This window comes from Sesamum indicum, linkage group LG15 (genome assembly GCF_000512975.1).
Source record: "Sesamum indicum cultivar Zhongzhi No. 13 linkage group LG15, S_indicum_v1.0, whole genome shotgun sequence".
In the NCBI taxonomy this organism is placed as follows: domain Eukaryota; kingdom Viridiplantae; phylum Streptophyta; class Magnoliopsida; order Lamiales; family Pedaliaceae; genus Sesamum; species Sesamum indicum.
In genome coordinates this window covers 1,941,313-1,961,080 of record NC_026159.1, presented here as the reverse complement: position 1 = coordinate 1,961,080, position 19,768 = coordinate 1,941,313, and the positions used below count along the sequence as shown (strand labels likewise).

At 38.1% G+C, this 19,768-nt stretch overlaps 6 protein-coding genes across 6 annotated transcripts; 3 read left to right on the top strand and 3 right to left on the bottom strand.

Annotated features, from left to right (window-relative positions):
- LOC105177475 (protein AUXIN SIGNALING F-BOX 2) lies at window positions 202-4,119 on the top strand. The gene is made up of 3 exons (XM_011100643.2): window positions 202-1,855; window positions 2,545-3,040; window positions 3,128-4,119. Exons 1-3 carry the CDS (start codon window positions 1,383-1,385, stop codon window positions 3,896-3,898), a joined length of 1,740 nt encoding a protein of 579 aa, XP_011098945.1. The 5' UTR covers window positions 202-1,382; the 3' UTR covers window positions 3,899-4,119.
- On the bottom strand, window positions 4,513-6,482 carry LOC105177474 (cysteine-rich and transmembrane domain-containing protein A-like). Its single transcript, XM_011100641.2, has 3 exons — window positions 6,320-6,482; window positions 5,919-6,168; window positions 4,513-4,857 (listed from the first exon to the last, which is right to left on the bottom strand). Exons 1-3 carry the CDS (start codon window positions 6,363-6,365, stop codon window positions 4,809-4,811), a joined length of 345 nt encoding a protein of 114 aa, XP_011098943.1. The 5' UTR covers window positions 6,366-6,482; the 3' UTR covers window positions 4,513-4,808.
- On the top strand, window positions 6,780-8,137 carry LOC105177473 (GEM-like protein 5). Its single transcript, XM_011100640.2, has 3 exons — window positions 6,780-7,274; window positions 7,387-7,661; window positions 7,747-8,137. The coding sequence occupies exons 1-3, from the start codon at window positions 6,854-6,856 to the stop codon at window positions 7,987-7,989; spliced, it is 939 nt and encodes a 312-aa protein (XP_011098942.1). The 5' UTR covers window positions 6,780-6,853; the 3' UTR covers window positions 7,990-8,137.
- Window positions 9,979-13,182, bottom strand: LOC105177472 (translocon-associated protein subunit beta). Its single transcript, XM_011100639.2, has 6 exons — window positions 12,846-13,182; window positions 11,593-11,691; window positions 11,357-11,465; window positions 11,197-11,268; window positions 11,057-11,062; window positions 9,979-10,354 (listed from the first exon to the last, which is right to left on the bottom strand). Exons 1-6 carry the CDS (start codon window positions 13,025-13,027, stop codon window positions 10,235-10,237), a joined length of 588 nt encoding a protein of 195 aa, XP_011098941.1. The 5' UTR covers window positions 13,028-13,182; the 3' UTR covers window positions 9,979-10,234.
- Window positions 14,290-17,804, top strand: LOC105177468. Its single transcript, XM_011100635.2, has 12 exons — window positions 14,290-14,648; window positions 14,906-15,140; window positions 15,236-15,310; window positions 15,420-15,478; window positions 15,588-15,720; window positions 15,818-15,914; window positions 16,020-16,086; window positions 16,525-16,623; window positions 16,797-16,886; window positions 16,978-17,132; window positions 17,218-17,319; window positions 17,417-17,804. Exons 2-12 carry the CDS (start codon window positions 14,942-14,944, stop codon window positions 17,571-17,573), a joined length of 1,233 nt encoding a protein of 410 aa, XP_011098937.1. The 5' UTR covers window positions 14,290-14,648; window positions 14,906-14,941; the 3' UTR covers window positions 17,574-17,804.
- On the bottom strand, window positions 18,029-19,478 carry LOC105177469 (CASP-like protein 1F1). Its single transcript, XM_011100636.2, has 3 exons — window positions 19,133-19,478; window positions 18,930-19,053; window positions 18,029-18,537 (listed from the first exon to the last, which is right to left on the bottom strand). Exons 1-3 carry the CDS (start codon window positions 19,357-19,359, stop codon window positions 18,304-18,306), a joined length of 585 nt encoding a protein of 194 aa, XP_011098938.1. The 5' UTR covers window positions 19,360-19,478; the 3' UTR covers window positions 18,029-18,303.

Here is a 19,768-nt window from a genome sequence, read left to right as displayed (position 1 = left end):
TCCAATTATCTTTGTACTTTTGTTTGGCAAGCAAAAATGCCCCCCAAGCACAAGCAGTGAACAATGAACTGAACACTAAACACCACAGAAGAAAAGAAAAAAGGAAAATTAGAAACTCCAACCAAAAATCACTCATTTCACATACAAAATAAATAATTATCTTGTCTTGGAAATTATTAAAAAGAAAAAAGAAAAGAATTACACAAAAGCTCGAGAGTAGGAAAAAACAGGATACTCGCCCCAGATGTGGAAGATGCGGCCCACCGGCACATGACATAGGGGGTAAGGTGGCGAGTAAGAAAGATGGGTTGGATTTGGATGTGGATTGCAGAGAGAAAAAGACAGATGCATGTTAGTGTTAGTGGACGGTCAAGATTCCTTCCTCCTCTCTCTGCCTCTTCTCTTTCCAATTCCATACGATCTAAGCCTCAGCTTCAGCTTCAGCTTCAGATCTGCTGCTGCTGCTGCTGCTGCTGCTGCTGCCTGTGTTTTCGAAAAAATCTTAACCCTAGTCAAACTTCAACTATGCCCTCCCCTCCCTACTTACTTACTACTACTCATTCATTCCGCTTCTGCTACTGCTGCTGATGATGATGATGATGATGAGATGAGTGAGTTTAGTGCAGCTTTAACAAATCACTCATGAATGGCTGCTGAGGCGACACAGACGCACAGAGAGAGACAAAAGATAACACCACTCCTCCCCATACCCACCAAAGGTAGATAGAGAAGAGAGAAACATCAATCACTTATTTCTGAAGACGATGATGATGATGAGGAGGAGGAGGAGTGATTGATATTGATTTCTTTCTGGATCTTTTTTTTTTAAGACACCCCTTCTTTCCTGTTCACTACGGAAATTTAGCCCTTGTTTTTTTCTTTCCGATCTTTGAATATTGATTCGGTTTTTTCTTCTAGATCTTAGTCGTCTTCTACTCTTGAGTTTTTTTGGGTCTTCTTTTTTCCGTTCTTCAACTTAGTAATCATCACCTTTTGATATTTGAATGATGATAACTGTGCTCCCTATTATCTTTCTCTCTCTTGTCCAATAATACTACTTCTACTCTCTTCCTTTTTCGCTCCTCAACTTCTCTTCATTTCTTTCAGATCCATTCTGGAAGTAGAACATAAGTTGTCATATACACCCCTTTCCTTTCTCATCTTCATTTTTCCTTTTCCACCACAAATCCAAAACAATTTCAGATCTGTTTCATCTTAGATCCAGCTCCCAAAAATAATATTACTTTCCCTTTTTACTTCACAAATCTCAAGTTTTTCAGTTCATCGTTGACTGACTATCGCAAGAACGTTGAGTCTTTTCTTTTCTCTTTTTCTTGGATAAAAAGGGGTGTGGTAAAGGGTTTCGATCGGAGTTGGATCGGATGTGTTTGTTCCAGAGTGTGATGAATTACTTCCCGGAGGAAGTACTAGAGCACGTCTTCGATTTCCTGACCTCGCATCGGGACCGGAATGCGGTGTCTTTAGTCTGCAAGTCTTGGTATAGTGTGGAAAGATTTAGCCGAGAAAAGGTTTTTATTGGCAACTGCTACGCCGTCGATCCTGAGCGTCTGATTGCTAGGTTCCCCAGGGTTCGGTCCTTAACTCTTAAAGGCAAACCCCATTTCGCGGACTTCAATCTGGTGCCTCATGATTGGGGTGGCTACGTGTACCCTTGGATTGAGGCCATGGCCAAGAATGGAATAAATCTGGAGGAGCTGAGGTTAAAGAGGATGGTGGTGTCTGATGAGAGCCTTGAGCTGCTTGCGAAGTCTTTTCCCAATTTCAAGTCTTTGGTCTTGGTCAGCTGCGACGGGTTCAGTACTGATGGCCTTGCTGCCATTGCATCCAATTGCAGGTACACGACTTCCCCTTTCCTTGTGAAATCTGTGTGGACTCTCTTTTCTGGCTTCCTGCTACCTTTTCCTACTACGAGGTTCGGTGATGTAGGCTTCGTCAATTACATTGTCTTGTACAATGGGAAAATACCTTTGCTGACATCTTGAGCTATTACTCCTTGCTGGGCTTAGATGTTGATGCTCATTTGTCCTAGTTTCAAATCATTTATAGCTTGCCAGTTTTGTTGCCAAATGTTCTATTTATTTTATCGTCCGAGAAGCATTCCTTGGATTTTGACTTGTCTTTTTCTTTTTCCTTCTGTAGGTGATAGTATGATTGCCGCATTCGTAGTAATTTCTTTTTCTTTTTTGTATAAATTACCTAGCTGTTGGCTAATCAAATTTGTTTCCCTGTCACCGACTTATATGGCTTTTCTCCATAGATGTAATTTGATTTTCTTATTCCTTGCATATTAAATTTATGCATATGATCTATGTGGATAAACTCATGCCTATAAAATGAACTTTTGTATAATTTTCACCCCAAATCACAAGGATATGGATCAAAAGCTTTCTTGTTTTATGTAGTTCTCTCTTACCGGTGGGAGGAGATGAACTAGGTCGGTGGAGTTAGATGCATGCTTCTGGTTGAATACTATATTAGTCCACGGAGTTTTCTGTTTTATTGACATTGATCTTTGCCCAACAGGTTTCTTAGGGAGCTTGACTTGCAGGAAAATGAAGTTGATGATCGCAAGGGACAGTGGCTCAGCTGTTTTCCTGACACGTGCACCTCTCTAGTCTCTTTAAATTTTGCATGCCTCAAAGGAGAAGCTAGTGTGGCAGCTCTTGAGAGGCTAGTAGCAAGATGCCGTAATCTTAGAAGTCTGAGACTTAATCATGCAGTGCCTCTGGACACTCTTCAGAAGATTTTGGTGCAGGCACCTCAATTGAATGATCTGGGGACTGGGACTTTTGTCCATGATCCAGATTCAGACGCGTACTGCAAATTGAAAAATGCTATTAAGAAGTGTAAATCAATTAGAAGCTTGTCAGGATTCCTGGATGTCAATACGCGCTGTTTGCCTGCTGTCTACCCAATTTGCACAAATTTGACATCTTTGAACTTGAGCTACGCTCCAGGAATCTACAGTAGTGAGCTTATAAAGCTAATCTGTCACTGCAAGAAATTAGAGCGTCTATGGGTTTGTTTTCTTATACAAGTCATTATTTTGTAACTTCTTTTTTCCTCTGTTTCCTTGAGTAATGAAGATTGGAATTGGATTATGCAGATCTTAGATACAATTGGAGATAAAGGGCTTGATGTCGTGGCCTCCACATGTAAAGAACTACAGGAGTTGAGAGTCTTCCCCTCTGACCTTTATGGTGTGGGTAATGCAGCTGTAACAGAAGAAGGACTAGTTGCTGTATCAGCTGGATGCCCCAAGCTAAACTCGCTGCTCTATTTCTGTCAGCAGATGACTAATGCTGCGCTCATCACCGTGGCAAAAAATTGCCCCAACTTTATCCGCTTCCGGTTGTGCACCCTTGACCCAACTATACCAGATGCAGTGACCAATCAACCACTTGATGAAGGTTTTGGGGCGATTGTTCAGTCGTGCAAGGGTCTGAAGCGGTTATCAGTGTCAGGTCTTCTGACAGATCAGGTTTTCCTTTATATAGGAATGTATGCTGAGCAGCTGGAAATGCTTTCAATTGCCTTTGCTGGGGATAGTGACAAAGGAATGCTTTATGTGTTGAATGGGTGCAAGAAACTGAAGAAACTAGAGATCAGGGATAGCCCCTTTGGTAATGTGGCACTTCTTGCGGACGTGGGAAAGTATGAGACAATGCGATCCCTTTGGATGTCGTCCTGTGAAGTGACCTTTGGAGCATGCAAGACCCTTGCAGAGAAGATGCCAAGACTTAATGTGGAGATCATTAATGAAGGCGAGCAGATTGAGGCTAGCCCCGATGATAGACATAGAGTCGAAAAGATGTACTTGTATCGGACACTGGTTGGGCCTCGGAGAGATGCACCTGACTTCGTTTGGACATTGTAGATGTGCCCCGAGCGCATTGACCAGACTCATTCCTGTTTTCCTTTGTATTAAGTAGCTCTATATTGCTTAGACTCATTTGGTGCTATGCGTTTCTAGGTTACTGGTGGTTATTGTTAAAGTCAGGCTGTTAATTTGTTTGAACTTTCAATTTGTACAATGTTTTTGTTGATACAGACAACATTTATCTAGTCTAGTGTTATCGAGTATGTTCCTTTGGTGTGGTAGTTTCTTCATCTCTGTGGTTCAAATTGGTAGTTGATTCTCGTCAGGGAATACCTATGCATTTCCTGCCTATAGGGAAATTCTGGGATGAGGAAATTGGCAGTTTTCACGGATAGAGAGGCAATTAGTAGATACGGCACTGTATGAATTACCTAAACTTTGAGCGTGCAACAACATTTCTGCTGGTAAATACCGTGTTACCATTTTTATAACATATATAAACCAGATCCTACTCCAATCTCGTCGGCCAACATTTTCAACATATTAAGCACAGAGATGTTGAACTTGACCATCTCCATTAGGTAACCTTGATAAATAGCGGCAAAGCCCCCTCACTGCAAAAGTACTTATCTGAAACAGAAGCTGCACAAGAACTTCTTTCACGAGCTATAGACTAAAAGCTTTAAACCATTAAAACAGAATAGTAAGGTTGACCACATCTTCAGTGTCATCTGATACAGACACACAGGAATGAAGAAAATACAACCTTTATTCACCCACAGTTTCACCATACAATCAGTCGTACATTGAAATCCCAATTTCAGTGGCAAAAAGAACATTCTGAAAAAATTATCAAATACAACTTGATTTCTTCACCAACAAGAATACTGTCAGTAGGCATTCCCATGAACAAGGGACACAAACAGTATTTCCGCGACACCAACAGAGGATCGGGCACATGTGAACTTCAGAAGAAGCACTCCTCTAATATACAACAGCAACAGAGGGCCGCTAAACTGCACATGACAACCAAATTCACTATCTTCATTATGGTGGTTTTGGGAAAGAAACGCCATCATGCAGAAGCATCAAAATAGAGAAAAATTAGCTTTTTGAGTTATATACAATAAGTAGCATGGGGAATAGAAAAATACTCCTGAAAGTTTGTGAGTAATGTATAATGAGCCAAAACATCATTTACTCAACCTGTAAACCGACGAAAGCAATAATTTGAGACTGTCAACACCAGGGGCTTATGATGAGGGTAATTGGCAGACCACCTAAGCTGGACAACCGTCATATAACAGTTTGACTAAGCATGATGAACAATTCTGCTTATAGGTTGGCACCCCAATAATTCTATGAAAACATCAGCTAATGAGTAATGACTCCATGAATAGGCTCCATAGGTTCTCTCTTATGCCACAGAGTTAAATATATTGCAAGTGCATCAGCTCACCCATCACCCTCTCTCATGCTATGCTGTAAAGAACATTGCCAAGGATCCTCAGTAATGCCCTGCAGTCCATGACGACATCCCCCAAGTTGGTGTAATTAAACAATTGCATGAAGTTTGTTGGTCTAGCATAACGCATTGAACCAATCCTAATCCTTTCGGTTCGCTCTCCATTAATACTGACTGGAGCTAAGCTCATTAGCTAATTAATAAGTGTAAAATAAAAGAAAAGGAAAATTCCTCCAAGTTGCTTGAGTCTCAGTGGTAGATGAATCATAACTAGAAGTTAATCTGCAATGCTTCCTACGCAGTCAAGTGAAGGTTAAACATTAGATCATTTCACTCCGCTAAAATCATCTAGCCCCCAAACAATGTGCAAATTGTCAACACCTCCTTTCAGCTATACATTTCCTGCTGTTATCTGTTTCCCGTTATATTGCATAACAGATGAATTGTAAAACACTGAGCAAAGAATGGCGTACTGTCCACGATTCTGACATTTAAATCCATCATAAAATCCCCAACCTTGTGTTGGGAATTGATTTACATACAAGTAAGACGCAAAGAACAGGCATCAAGGGCTTGCATCAAAGAGAGGGGGGAAAGGAAAATTTAACATACCATCCTCGTAAAAAGGAGGTACAACCAGAGTCATCATCTTGATGATAATGATCACAATGGTAAACCTGGGTGGGAGGCGGCGGCGGAGGATACCCTTGATTGAAGTATCCTTGATAACCACCTCCATGTTGTGGGGGTGGGGGATACGGGTACCCTGAAGGCGGAGGGGGCGGATACGGATAGCCTTCAAAAGGTGGTTGAGGTGGCGCGGATGGGTATCCGGGTTGTGGATGGTAAACCGTTCCATACCCTGATCGAATAAAACAAATCAATGCATTTGATATGAGAGCATAAAAGATTGATTCAAGAAATTTGGGAAAGAAAATTTACAGAATGATACATGTTGTTTTTTTCTTTAAAAAGAAAAAGATTAAGGTTGAGGGGGAAAGAAGAAAAGAGACCTGGAGGAGGATGGTTGTCGTGGGGGGGCAGTGGTTGATAACTCATTTTGGATGTCTCCTCCCTCTCCTTCTACCTCTGCCGAAATTCAGAAAAAGGTTGAAGAAAAGAGAAGATTGATTTTGCAGGAAAAGGTGTATTGGGGGAATGAGCAGAGAATGAACAAATAAAAGGCCGTTTGTTACTATAGTTGTCCAGCAGATGTGGGCCGCTCATCAAATCCATTGCATTGCGGGCCTGAGGTTTTCTACATTAAACCCATCAACTGCGATCGCGAATCGAATCTTCGCAATGACGTTGTTGACCTTTGAATGGTACATTCACACACGTATGTACGTCTAGAACATTTGACCCCCACCCATCTCACAATTGACAAGAATGACGCGGTTAAGCAATGGAATATGAATTGGCGCCCAAAAGTCAGATTTGCGCTCCCACTTTTCCCTTTATAATCTGCTTCAGCTTCTTCATTCATCTGCCTCCTCTTCCCACTTCTACTTCTTTCACCTCTAAATTCAAATCCATACCCGATAACCATGAACCGCAACACTAACCAACAAGTTGTTGAATCTGTTGAATATCCCCATCTCTCATTCTCTACTGCTGATCCTGACCCTCCCACCCCACCATCTTCCTCCGTCTATGGTCAACAAATGAAAGCTGATGCTCCGTCGTCCTCCACCGCACCTCCATCCAAGTCCAACAATGCTGAGAATGCTGAGAAATGGGGGACGCACGTAATGGGCACACCCGCGGTTCCTACATGCCACCCAAACAATCAAAAGGCAGCTTTATGGGGCGCAGCTGATCAGAAAGACTACCAAAACCACCATCACCCTTATATCCAATACACCCCTATCGACACAAGTACCGCCACTCCCTTTGACTCTGTTCTCCAGAAATTCAACACTTGGAGCGCCAAGGCTGAGTCCACTGCCCACAACATTTGGCACAATTGTATGTGTGTGTGTGTATAGCCTAATTTATATAAATATTCCGGCCGCTGCAGTCTTATTATATCAATTATGTAGTAGCTAGCTGAATGCTCTATTTGCTGTTGGGGTTGCAGTGAAAACTGGATCATCTGTATCTGGAGCTGCCTGGGGGAAGGTGAATCTGAGGGCAAAAACAATAACAGGAGGTGGATTCGAGGCTCTTTACAAGCAGACGTTCGCCACATATCCGAATGAGACCCTCAAGAAGACATTTGCCTGTTACTTATCCACATCAACTGGTCCAGTTGCCGGCACCCTCTATCTCTCTACTATCCACGTCGCTTTTTGCAGCGATCGCCCGTTGTCCTTCACTGCGCCGTCTGGCCAGGAGACTTGGAGCTATTACAAGGTTTGTCATTCAATAATAACCAAAGTTTTATGATTTGGCAATGAAATGATATAAACTATATATGTTTTGTGTGAAAATGGTGTAGATTTTGATACCACTAACCAAGATTGGGAGCATCAACCCAGTGGTGATGAGAGACAACCCAACTGAGAGGTACATACAGCTGGTCTCCGTGGACGGCCATGATTTTTGGTTCATGGGATTTGTTAATTATGAGAAAGCAACTCATCATCTCTTTGAAAGCTTTTCAAGTTTTGCTGCATCTGGAATTCCAGTCCCCGACCCACATCAACACGCCCAGAAGTTGGACTCCGCTGCCCAACATTGAGCTTCACAGATTATTATTTCTTCATGTTTAGATAGTAATTGCGGGTTGAGTGTGTAATTTTCAATAAAAGTTTGGTAGGTACTAATACTAGTAAGGTTTTTCCCTTGAATAAAATACCAAACAATATAATTTGGGCTTCATGTTCTAATGGATGTTGCAAGCCATTGATGGATTCAGACGACGCAAATGCTTGTGTGCAACCAACCCAAGTACGTATGAGTGATTGTGAGAAAATAGCAGTAAATACTACTCCATAATTTTATACATCATCGCAGCAATATTAGTACATGTACGGGTCATTGCAACAATAAACAGAAACATCATATGACAGGCAGAGAATTACATAACACCATCACCCTACAAATCAAAACATAAATAAATAATAACTATGCAGCCCAACAAAAATTCTAATTATCAGGTAATGCCCAACACATGGAACCAAAATTCTAATTAGCTCGACTCACGACCTCGATCTCGAGCTCAAGTTGATTTTTTTTATTTTTTATTTCTTTTAGTTATTATTATTGTTATTATTAGATTAAATCATGGGAATCACCAAATTTTTATATAAATTTATAAGTAACAAAATAAATTGCATAATACATACTATATTATAAATATATCAAAATATAGTAAAAAATTTAATTTATTGTTATAGATATAAACTACTGATTAGTTTATTTGTAATATAATTAGTAAAATGTACTAAAAAATCATATTGAACAATTTAAAATTATAGATTAGTATCTATTATCTGAAAAATGCAATTGAAATACATAAAAATATTTTATAGTTGAGATTTATATATGTTCACAATCTGCAATAAATTTATATATTTATAAATATTAGTATTATATTGATGTAACTATCATTTGACATTACTGAACAATATGAGTTAATCGGACCATCAAAATTCAGATCAAACGGTTAGATATGATCAAACTTATAGAAAAATACATTTGGTAAAATTTTAAACTTATTGAATATACGGATGTCAAGATATCGTATATAGACATAAGAATAATCATTCAAGTAGATGTATTGATAATTTAGGCCATGTTATTTTTAATCAAACCGTCAGATATTATCAATGGGCACAATCTTATATATATATATATATATATATTGGTATGAATTGGGCGCCCGAAGTTTAAGAAATCGTAATTATTGATTAAACTTTTTGATCTAATTATATATATAATAAAATAATTAAAATTATTCAACCATCACTATTATTATAATTATCATTATTTTTAGATTAATTCATAGAAAACACTAAATTTCAACATAATTTATAAATAAAAAACAGATTGCATAATACATAATATGTATCTTGATATAAATATAAAATCAGAAATAGATAAAAATATCATAAGTGAATTTACTTGTCAAGTTAAAAAAGTATAACACAATACAAATATATATTAAAATATAACATAAAGTTTATATGTGCCATATTAAATAATAATTTTAATTATAAAAAATATTATAATTTACTAAGTTGTTAATTCAATTTATTTTTGTATAAAAATTAAATATATAAATAAAAGTACCACAATTTATTATCATCCAAAATAAATTGAATGATATTAATTAATAATTATAATATATGATCAATTTTGAATGTAAAATTGATAAAATATTGAATATAAAATTAAATATATAAAAATTTTATAAATAAAAATATATATCAAAAATATAAAAATAATAGAAAAAATTGGTGAGGTGACGAACAAAGAGAATTGAGCTCCAACCCAAAATTGAGCCCACGAGCCGGCTCGGCAGATGAACACCCTTCATGAATTTACTAAATGTGACTTTTACCATCACTATTTATCATCAAACTTCTGATCCTAGCAGTCTGATTTTCACCATGCAGTCATGCACCACTATTTATCACCACACTTCTAATCAGAGCAGTCGCCATTAATACCATATCAAAGATTCCATATCACCATAATCCAAGATTGAGAATTGCAGACAAAGGTATTAAGTTACGGATGCAAAAATTTTATGTAAGCTGCAAAGGGTAAAGATTCCTGGATTCAAAAGATGCCGGCAGACAGTCAAGCTATCTCATGTCTAATGTCTACTGTTTAGCTCTCTACAAGTGTAAAATTGTACCGACAGAAATAACATCTATGGCTGTAACAACGACACGGGATAAGAAGAGAGGGTGGTCACCCAGGATGCGTTTACAATGCAAAGGAAATTCAATTCCACATTAATCAATTGCATCTCCTGTTTAGCGCTTCTTCTTGCTTGCCTTTGATGCACTCGATTTTGACGGTGTTGAGACCAGGTACACAAACAAAACCACAATAGATATCACTGAAACAAGAGATCCGTATTTTGCCAAGAGTCTCTGCACAAGAAAATTTTAGAGTGAGCAGAAAATACAGTGCATCAGAACTTGTTAAAATGAAAAGATAAAATACTAAAAATATTTACACTCCCAAGGAAGAGAGTTCTTCCACGAGGACATGCTCCAATAATTGATACTGAAAGGACATCTATTTCATACTATTATAAAAGAGAACCTTTTGTTATACCAAATTTACCATTTACTTCATCTCTTTCCTTCAAAAAAATTTGGCCATAATAACAATCTCAATATTTTTAATAAACTCATAATGACAATCTATTTTTTTTCTCTCCTCACTCCACGTTTCTTTCTTTCTCCTCACACCACGTCTTTTTTTTTCAATAATTTCTTTTTCCTCTTAATCTCCCACCACGGTTTTTTTATATGCTCTCAGGGACCGCGTGCAGCGACTACTAGTAGTTTATAAATCACAAATTATCCTCATTCCACCACCAACCATATGTGACACAAGCCTACCAGAAATTGTTTCACCCCCCACTTTTCACTCTGACTTACCTCCTAGAAAATCCAAAATGACAATGGTAATGCTACTCATGAAGATTAAAATGATAATTATCTTTTTTCTCCTCCTCTTAAGCACCAAAGTGATTACATTTCCCTTAACCGCTTACTTAATAAGAAAAGAAATTACAAATGGACAAAATGATTCACCAAAGTATCAGAATGACAGATAGGTCATACCTTAGCCTAATGATTTCAGGTGCCCCGCAAAACAATTCCACGCCAAAAGATGAAAGGAAAAAGAGAAAAAAAGGGGGGAAGTTATTCAACAAGTACCAGCATGAAGTAGAAAACAAGTGCTAAATTATTTTAAAGCTTACCCAATCAAACTTTTTCTCAGGAGGCCTATCTGCTAGAACATCGAGAGGCAGGATTGGAGTTGAGTATGCCTCCTGAAAATTCACCAGTCAAAATATTGCAAAACCTTCACAATATAATTTGTATAATAGCACACATATAACTCTGGGGCAAATGCCAAACCTGTAAGGCAGCTTTTGTAGGAACACGGAATGTAATAACTGCCGGAGCTCCATAAAAGACAGTTCTTGTTTTTGCCTCCAACTCAAAGGAATGTGAAAGAACAGTCCCACTGAAAGTACTCATATTAACAGGATAAAGGGATTAGTTGGATTAGGACTAACTGCAAGTATAGAGTAGTCAAAGGCAGACCAGGCACACTATGTTTTGGTGCAAAAGATCTTTGAATAATGACTTACGCGTCAAGCCTTTCCCATGACACTGAAGTATTTCCAGAGACAATGTCAAAGACATCCTGAGACCAGCTATCATCGTTAAGTGTTACATCATAAGCAGTCCTGAACACGCAGAAGCACATTGCATTAGACCACAATTCTAGGATGAAATTCTAATATTACAAAAATAACAAAAAGATGGCAGTGTTCTCTTTTATTTGAGAGTCCTTGAGAAGCAAAAGTCACACAAATAATTGCAGTATATGTCAGTGTTCCGTTTACATGTATGTGCTTAAAATCCAATAACAAAATTTAATATATCCAGTACCGCTTCTTCTTCATACAAGATAGTTGATAATTTATAGATCAAAACTTAGGGCCTTAGAGAGATATATCTCCAGTAACAAACCGCTAGCCACACATGTTGGGTGAGTAAAAACTTGGAAACTCTTCTATCCCTTTACTTAGAAAACAAAAGAAACCTCGTAAGATATGGAATCCAAGCAATTGTAGTTAGAAGAACGCTGGCCATCTCTATTGGAGTGAACTCCACTGGATCGGTGATTATGCAAGCGGGTTGTGGATGAATCATTTTCAATGGTACAATGAACTGGTTCTACAATTTAGATGGTGGCCTCCATGGTTACGGAAGTAGAAGATGCAATGCAACATCATCAACAAGGTAAAGCAATTTGAGTGATTGGCTAAAGTTAATTTGGTAATTGTAGCCCAAAAGACTAAGCATAGGTTGGGAGCACATGCACAGTAATTAATACATATCCCATTTAACGGAAACTGTTCCAGATACTAATCCAAAAAATGTGATATGTATGAATTAGAATATCCAACTCTGGATCTTCCCTGGATCGGTTTCCTCAAGTACCTTTGGACAAAAGTCAATCACAAAATTTTCCGTCTTGAACAATCTCAGAAAGAAAGATTAAATCGAGAAGGTGAAATAAGTTGTCCAGACGTTACTGAACCCCTTATTACCCAAGTCCCGATCTAAGTTTCAGCACTTTGTGAATTTTGAATTAAGACCAAAACCCAAATCATGAATGCATTTATTAGAGAACCATAATTACACACATCCAATCTCAGCAAAAAAAAAGGGGGGGGGGGCCTGAAAAGGAAAGATTACAAGTAGGAAGGGAAGACAGAAGATTCCGCCAGTCAGCTGAATCAAACATCTCTATGAAATTTTTACCATCTATAAAAGCGCAGGAAAGACAGATCTGATTAAAGATGGAGGAAAGTGGAATGGGATAAAAGCATACGAGTATCCTTGATTGTAGATGTCAATGGAAACGGAGACACGCTCGGAGCCGGACTTGAGCCTGGTGAGGGAGGCCTTCTTATGGGCCACGATAAAGGGGGCGTCGGAGCTGGCGATGGTGGATGCGGCGAAGAAAAAAGCTGCAAGAATACAGATGGCAGGAGCGAAATCGGAATTCGCCATTACTGGGTGAAGCGACGGTAAGTGGGGGGGTGCTAGCTAAACTCAGATTCAGAGCGTAAAGTAGTTTTTTAAGGTTAGGGTTGGGTCATCGTAATTTCCGACCACTATCCTGTGTCAAATATGTCAAAATACCAAAACATGTGCTGATCGCTCACAATTGACAAATGGCATTACACACGATATCATATCATATCACATGCCCCCTTGCCACGGCGTCGTTTGCTTGGTACATAACATAACATCAATAATAGAATACGTGGAATGTGTAAAGTCCCACTAATTTTTTTTCTTTAAAAAAAATTGTTAATAAGCTAATTAGTTGTATAAGTTTTAAGTTGAGTTGGTAAAATTTTTATAAATTTAAATTGAATGATTGGTATGAAAGGTAAGTAAAATGAGAGTAATAATAAAGGAAAAAATGTATATATATTCAAAATGAACAAATTATCCAATGTTTTTTAAAATAAATTAAATTACCCCTCCACTCGATTTTGTGCAGTGCACGAGTTTTTTTTTTTTTTGAATTTTACATCATAAAAACATTATTTAAGGATTGTTGGATTTGAATTGAATCAAAGTCCAAATTTAACTAGTAAATGAATTGCCCAATTTTTATTTTAATTCAAATCAATTATCTGAATTTAAAACTTGTATTTTTTATGTAAAATATATGAATATATTATATATCATTTATGATTTATTAACATGTAATATGTTATATATATAGACATAGAAAGAGAAAAAGAAGAAGGGTGGATGGAGGGGGAGGAGTAGGTGTGGCAAAGGGTGGTGGAGATGGGCTTGTTGGATGCTACCAACAACTTGGTATTTGAATTTGTTGTTAGGCTTTGGATTTGCATGCTTAAATTTCATTTTACTTTTTTAACAGAGTGGAGAGGGAGAGAGTGAGTGAATAGAAGCATTGTAATTGTAATTGGGCTGAGACAGCAACTGAATTGAGTGACAATCAGCCCAAACCCATATCATCTCATTTTAAATACTACCACCCAAATCATACTACTTAATTTTCATTTACTTACTAACAAAACATTACACTATCTTAGGACTGTAGTCTACAAACATTTCTTGTATTTGATCCTCCTCACGCATCACATCTACAAACATTTCTTGTATTTGATCACTCACTTTCTTTCTTCTCACACAATTCAATTATATTAATGAATGAATTGAACAAAATAAATATATTTGTGGGAAAGAGCGGAGTGGTGGGTCTCGGGGGTCGGAGATCATATCATATCATTCCAATTCCAATTCCAATTCCAATTCCCATTCCATGCATCGTATCCCAAACTAACTTAACTTACTCAATCATCATTTCTTTTTCTTTTTCTTAAAAAAGTCAAATCCTAACTGTAACTATCCTTCCTTCCTCTTACAATATCCCCACAAAACAAACAAATTACTCCTCATACTTTCTCTTCCTCCGCTCTCGCCATGTGATGCATTTCTCGATCCCTGAGCTTCCCACCCCCCCCGCCCCAGATTCCACTCTCTTTATTTTTATACTACTACTACACCCCTGTACTGTGTACTGTTATATCATCTGCCACCATCCAAGAAACTTCACTGCCCTCCTCCTCCTGGATCCTGTCAGAAATCAGTATGTGTTCCATTTCATTTTTATTCATAACCCCCACATGCTCATGCTCCTGCATTCTTACTACTTTCTTTTTCTTTCCAATCAATTATAACTACTATTCAACTGCTCTTACTTTTTAAATTTTTTTTTTTTAATCTTTGCAGCCTACCCTCCGATTCTACTCATCCTGCTCTGCTCTCCTCTTCTCTTCTCTTCTCTTCTCTTCTCTTCAACTTTTCTAACTACCTACAAACTTATAATAAACTTTTTGCTTGTAGGATGTTATATTTTGAAACCAGTCCCCTTCAAGAACAATGGGGTGCACAGCTTCAGTCTATGCAATTGGTAAAAAGAAGAAGAAGATTATCCCCCAAGTCTCCGTATTTTTCCCCTCTTTGCGCATTCCCGTCCATTCCGATATCCACACAACACTCCGAGGCTTAATCCCTAAGGATCTTGCTCATAGAATTTCTTCCCTCAGAAATCAGATTGTCTTAGTTGCTGAGGACACTGGTCTCATTTTTTTTATTTCTCTCCCTCTTTTCAATATTCTGCATTGCTTCCTTTGATTGCCTCATTTTCATTCTGAAATCTGAATCTTTGGCCAGGCGGGTCAGCCATCGCTGAACTAACAAGAGCACTGGAGGAATACTTGTCCCTTCTGCTGGGCCTTACAAAGAAAGGTTCGTCCGCTGTTTCCTACATATCGTTTTGTTCACAGGTAAAAAGGGCTTCTTCTACAAGTGTAGCAGTTTGCAAAATTTGATGAGTTCATCTTGACCTGGTATGTAGATTACGGGCTTCAAGAATTGGTGGAGTTCAGATGGAGAGAGTTAGAAGATGCAAGGCAGGTGAGAATTGAATCCTACACAAGCAAATGCAAATCATCCTTTGATGTTCTTGGAAAAAAAACAAAAAAAAAAAAGAAAGATTGAGATTGATGAATGTCATGCTGATCAGGAAATCTGTGTGGCAAACTCCTGGTTTGAACTATTCTCTGTTCTACATATGATGGCTATGCTCACGCTGATGGAGGCAAATCTGAAGCTAATTCCCCAAGACAGTAGCCTGTCTGAGAGGCTTGTATCTGCAGGTTTCTGTTTACATAGAAAGAAAATTATGAGCTATAATAAAATGACCGCAACAACTATCCTGATTGGATGGTGACCATCACAAATTTGTATTAACAGATTGTATGAGGGATGCTGTTGATTTATTGCTGAAAGCAGCAGGATATTTGAATTTCTGCATTGGCAATGTTCTTCCCAGGCTACCACCTGACATAAAGTCTGTAAAATTCAGTATTCGAATTGAGAACATATATACTTATGATCTTAATCATGCATACTTTGTTTATCAGCATATTATTCATAAATGTCTCTGTATGAACAGGAGCAAGCTGCCTTTGGATATGCACGAGAGCATCCTAGAGGCAATTTCTTATCAAGCCCTAGCACAGGTACGTACTGCTACAATTTATTATGAATGACCTAAAAGCAGATGAAGATAAACAACACCAGCTAAATGCTGACTAGTACTAAAAGCACCTGTGTTTGTTATTTCTTTAGGAACTGATATTACAGAGCAATGTAAATCAAATTTACCCTGTTGTGATGTTCCTAAATAGTATTCATCCCATCCCCAGACCCATATGTTAAGACTTCACTTGAATTCCAGTCTGTTAAATTTGGATTTGATCTTTTAAGGTGGACTAGGTATGCAAACTCTAGGAGTTACGATGACAGGTATTGGTATTATTAACATTGTTACTTATGTTTGTGGAATATATAATCACTACCAATTTAGTGCAAACTACTGCTCAGAAAAATTACACACATGCTTTCAAGCATGTAAGCTATGAAAAATAATGCACAATTTTATTGAATGAATATCTCAGGGAACAGAAATTCAGCTTGGGCTGGCTGTCCAAAGCCACAATGCAACTTTATCTGTGAAGAGGAGACTAGCTTGTGAACAACTGAGTTTCTTTGCGCAGGTAAAAATGATAATAACATTTTTAATCCAGCACCATTGTTGTTATTTGCTTCCCGTGACGTTCACCGACCCAGATCACAGATATTTATTGCACCACAAATATGTAGTAGCTAGAAGAGTTTGGCTGTCCAGATGACAGAGTACATTCACTCACCATGTTCATGGTCTAGTCAGGCCCACTGCTGCTTGTCTGAAGTTAATGCCAATGGTGCAGCTCTAAAGAAGCAATTGTTGTTCCTCAAGTGGAAGTTTCTAGAAGCAAAGGTGACGATGCTGTCGTACTGTATCTTTTCTGAAGCATTGAGTTGTTTTATTATGTTGGTTTCAGCTAACGCATTCAAGACTTTGACGACAGGCGGCAGCCTACTACTATCATGGTCTAATCCTTGATAAAGGCACCGAGCCATCCTCCCATGTGAGTGCAGTTTGCTGTTTCCTTGCTGCGGAAGAGTTGATAGCTGAGAGCAAGAAGGCCTGCTTAACCTTCTGCCTTGCAGATCCAATTACAAGGTTAAGAATTGAATAAAAAACTCATGTAATGTTAATTTTATTTATTCATTAAGTCAAGACATTAATCTCGTACTGCCGCTGTCAGGGCTCCTCCGCCCTGGGGTGCCATGAAGCATTTACACAAGAAAATTCCAGAAACCGCATCCAAGAAATCTCAGATGTATGGCTACCTTTTGGAGCAAGAGAAGTAAGGATTTGATAGTTGGATTGGGTTTCTCCCTAGTGGTATTACTTGGAAATACTAGGACTAAATATGTGAATACATGAATGGGTTGTTTATGCAGGGATCTGCAAAATTTGCCTGATCTTCCAGAATTTCAGTTGTCGCTGAAACCAGATGAGTATGAGTTACCTGAAGTGGATCCAGCATGGGATTGTGGGAAGTGGGAAATTACTGAACAAACATTAAAGGAACACCTGAATGATGAACCAGAAACTTGACTTGTACAAGGAATGAGGTGCGTGTTTCTGGTGATGGTGATTGATGGATGTAGTAGTAAGGGTGAGAAATAATTGATATTTAAACTTGTTTATTGAATTTGGATCATTTCTCACTCTCCTCTTATTTTAATATTTATATCTACTTTTGTAACGTAGTACCAAATTGATGTGCAACTTGGGTATGATTATGTGGAACATTTTGAAGGAACGCCCGCCACCTTCTTCCTTTCATCATTCTTTTAATTTGATAGCGATGACAAATGAAACCTGATGGATGGTCTATATAACATGGTGGCATGCATTTGTGTTGTGATGAGGAACATTTATAACGTCCAAATTTGAAAACCTGACTTAAACAGGTAGTCATAGGAGGTAATAAATTTGGGAAATACCTCCAAATCCAACACCTATCTCTATCCACCCACAACCACAGAATACTTTACTTCACCATAAAATACACACAACTATGTAGGAATGCATTTAACATCGCAGGTAATAATAATGTACTGTCCACAGAATGCAAGAGCATCTTTTTGGGTTTTTTTTTTTTTTTTTGACAGACACACAAACCTAGTACACATATAATTCCGGAAATGAAGAAGAAATAAAAAAGAACCTGGAAACTAGGGAAAAAAAGAAAAGGGGGGGAGAGGGGGGGGGGGAACAGGTGGTGCTGGGTGTGACAGTAATTTTATTAATTAGGTGGAGTTGATCTGTGTCTGAATTCAATTCAGATTGGGTGGGAGTATGGGTGAGATTTGAGTTTGTGGGCAGACATGATTGTAAGCACAAGTAGGCAAATGACAGCCAAGAAAGATGAGACAATTGAAACCAGGATCTTGTCACAGAATTTGGGCACCCGATCACAAATTGCAATCCAACCGGTTTGAGGCTGTCCGAATCGTCCAACGTACCCGATGGCCATTGCAGCGGAGCATCCGGATAGCAACAAAACCGCGCTCACCTGCAATAATTAATATACACAACTCCCCAATATTAATTTTTCCCATTCCCATGAGGAGATATATGGTAATTAAATAGTAATTACTAATTATTAGAGTGACCATATGATAAAAAAGAGAAACTATTTCTTTTTTTGGTTTATATATATATATATATCATCATGTGTCATTCTTTTTTTTCTAAACAAAATAGATTCTGTCAATTTTATTTTATTTAATTCTATTTTTAAAAAACAAAGAAAAAGAAAGAAGAAACTTTTTTAGTATATAGTAGATTACAAGTAGCGACACATAAGGAAATGATGAGCACCTATAAAAAGGAAAATAGAAAAAACAGAAATGGAAAATAGTAGTAGAGAATTATAGAGGTAGGATTGGTGAAGTTGAGGATTACCAAATCATGCAAGAACAAATAAAAGTAATTGTTGGGGTTTGATTTAGGACGATTGAGTGAAAGAAGATGAATGACGGAAAGTAGAGAGAGGCCGCATGCTAAAGAATCTGCAACCATCTTGAACCTGCACCAACCAGAAAACCCAATTAAACCCCACAGCCCCATACATATACATAGAGAGAGAGCGAGAGAGAGAGAGAGACCTGAAAGAAGAGGAGTAGGTGTAACGGGCATCCATCACAATCCCGAAGAAGGTGACAGACTGGTGACTGGTGGTCATGGTGATGGCTGCGGCGAGGGTGAATCCAATGACCAGAATTCGGAGGGTGAGTTGTGCAAAGTAGAAAAAGGAGGTGGGTGAGTTTTGAGGGTAGTGGATGTTGTGTTTTGGCATTTGCATTTGCATTTGAGGAGGAGGAGGAGGATCCATGATATCACTGTCTCACTCACTCTACTACTACTGCTGTTGATTGCTATTTGGTAGAGGGAGAGGGAGTGTTGATGAAATATATGGGAGAGAGAGAGAGGGGTTTTTGTAGAGGGAGAGAGACGTCTACGTACACGCACCCGCTCTTCACCTAATTATTATATATATCATCATTTAATAGCAAAATCCGATTTTCATTACTTACCACATTTATTATGAGAAATGAATAATATTATCTCTCTCTCTTTCTCATCCCTTTCCCTTTCCTTTTAATTATGTAATTGCGCGTTCCCTTAATATCACAAACTATTATATTATATATAAACCTCAACAATTACAATTTCAATTACACAAACAGTAATAGTGCTGCTCACTCACTCACTCTCATGACTACTTGTTGATGTCAACTAGC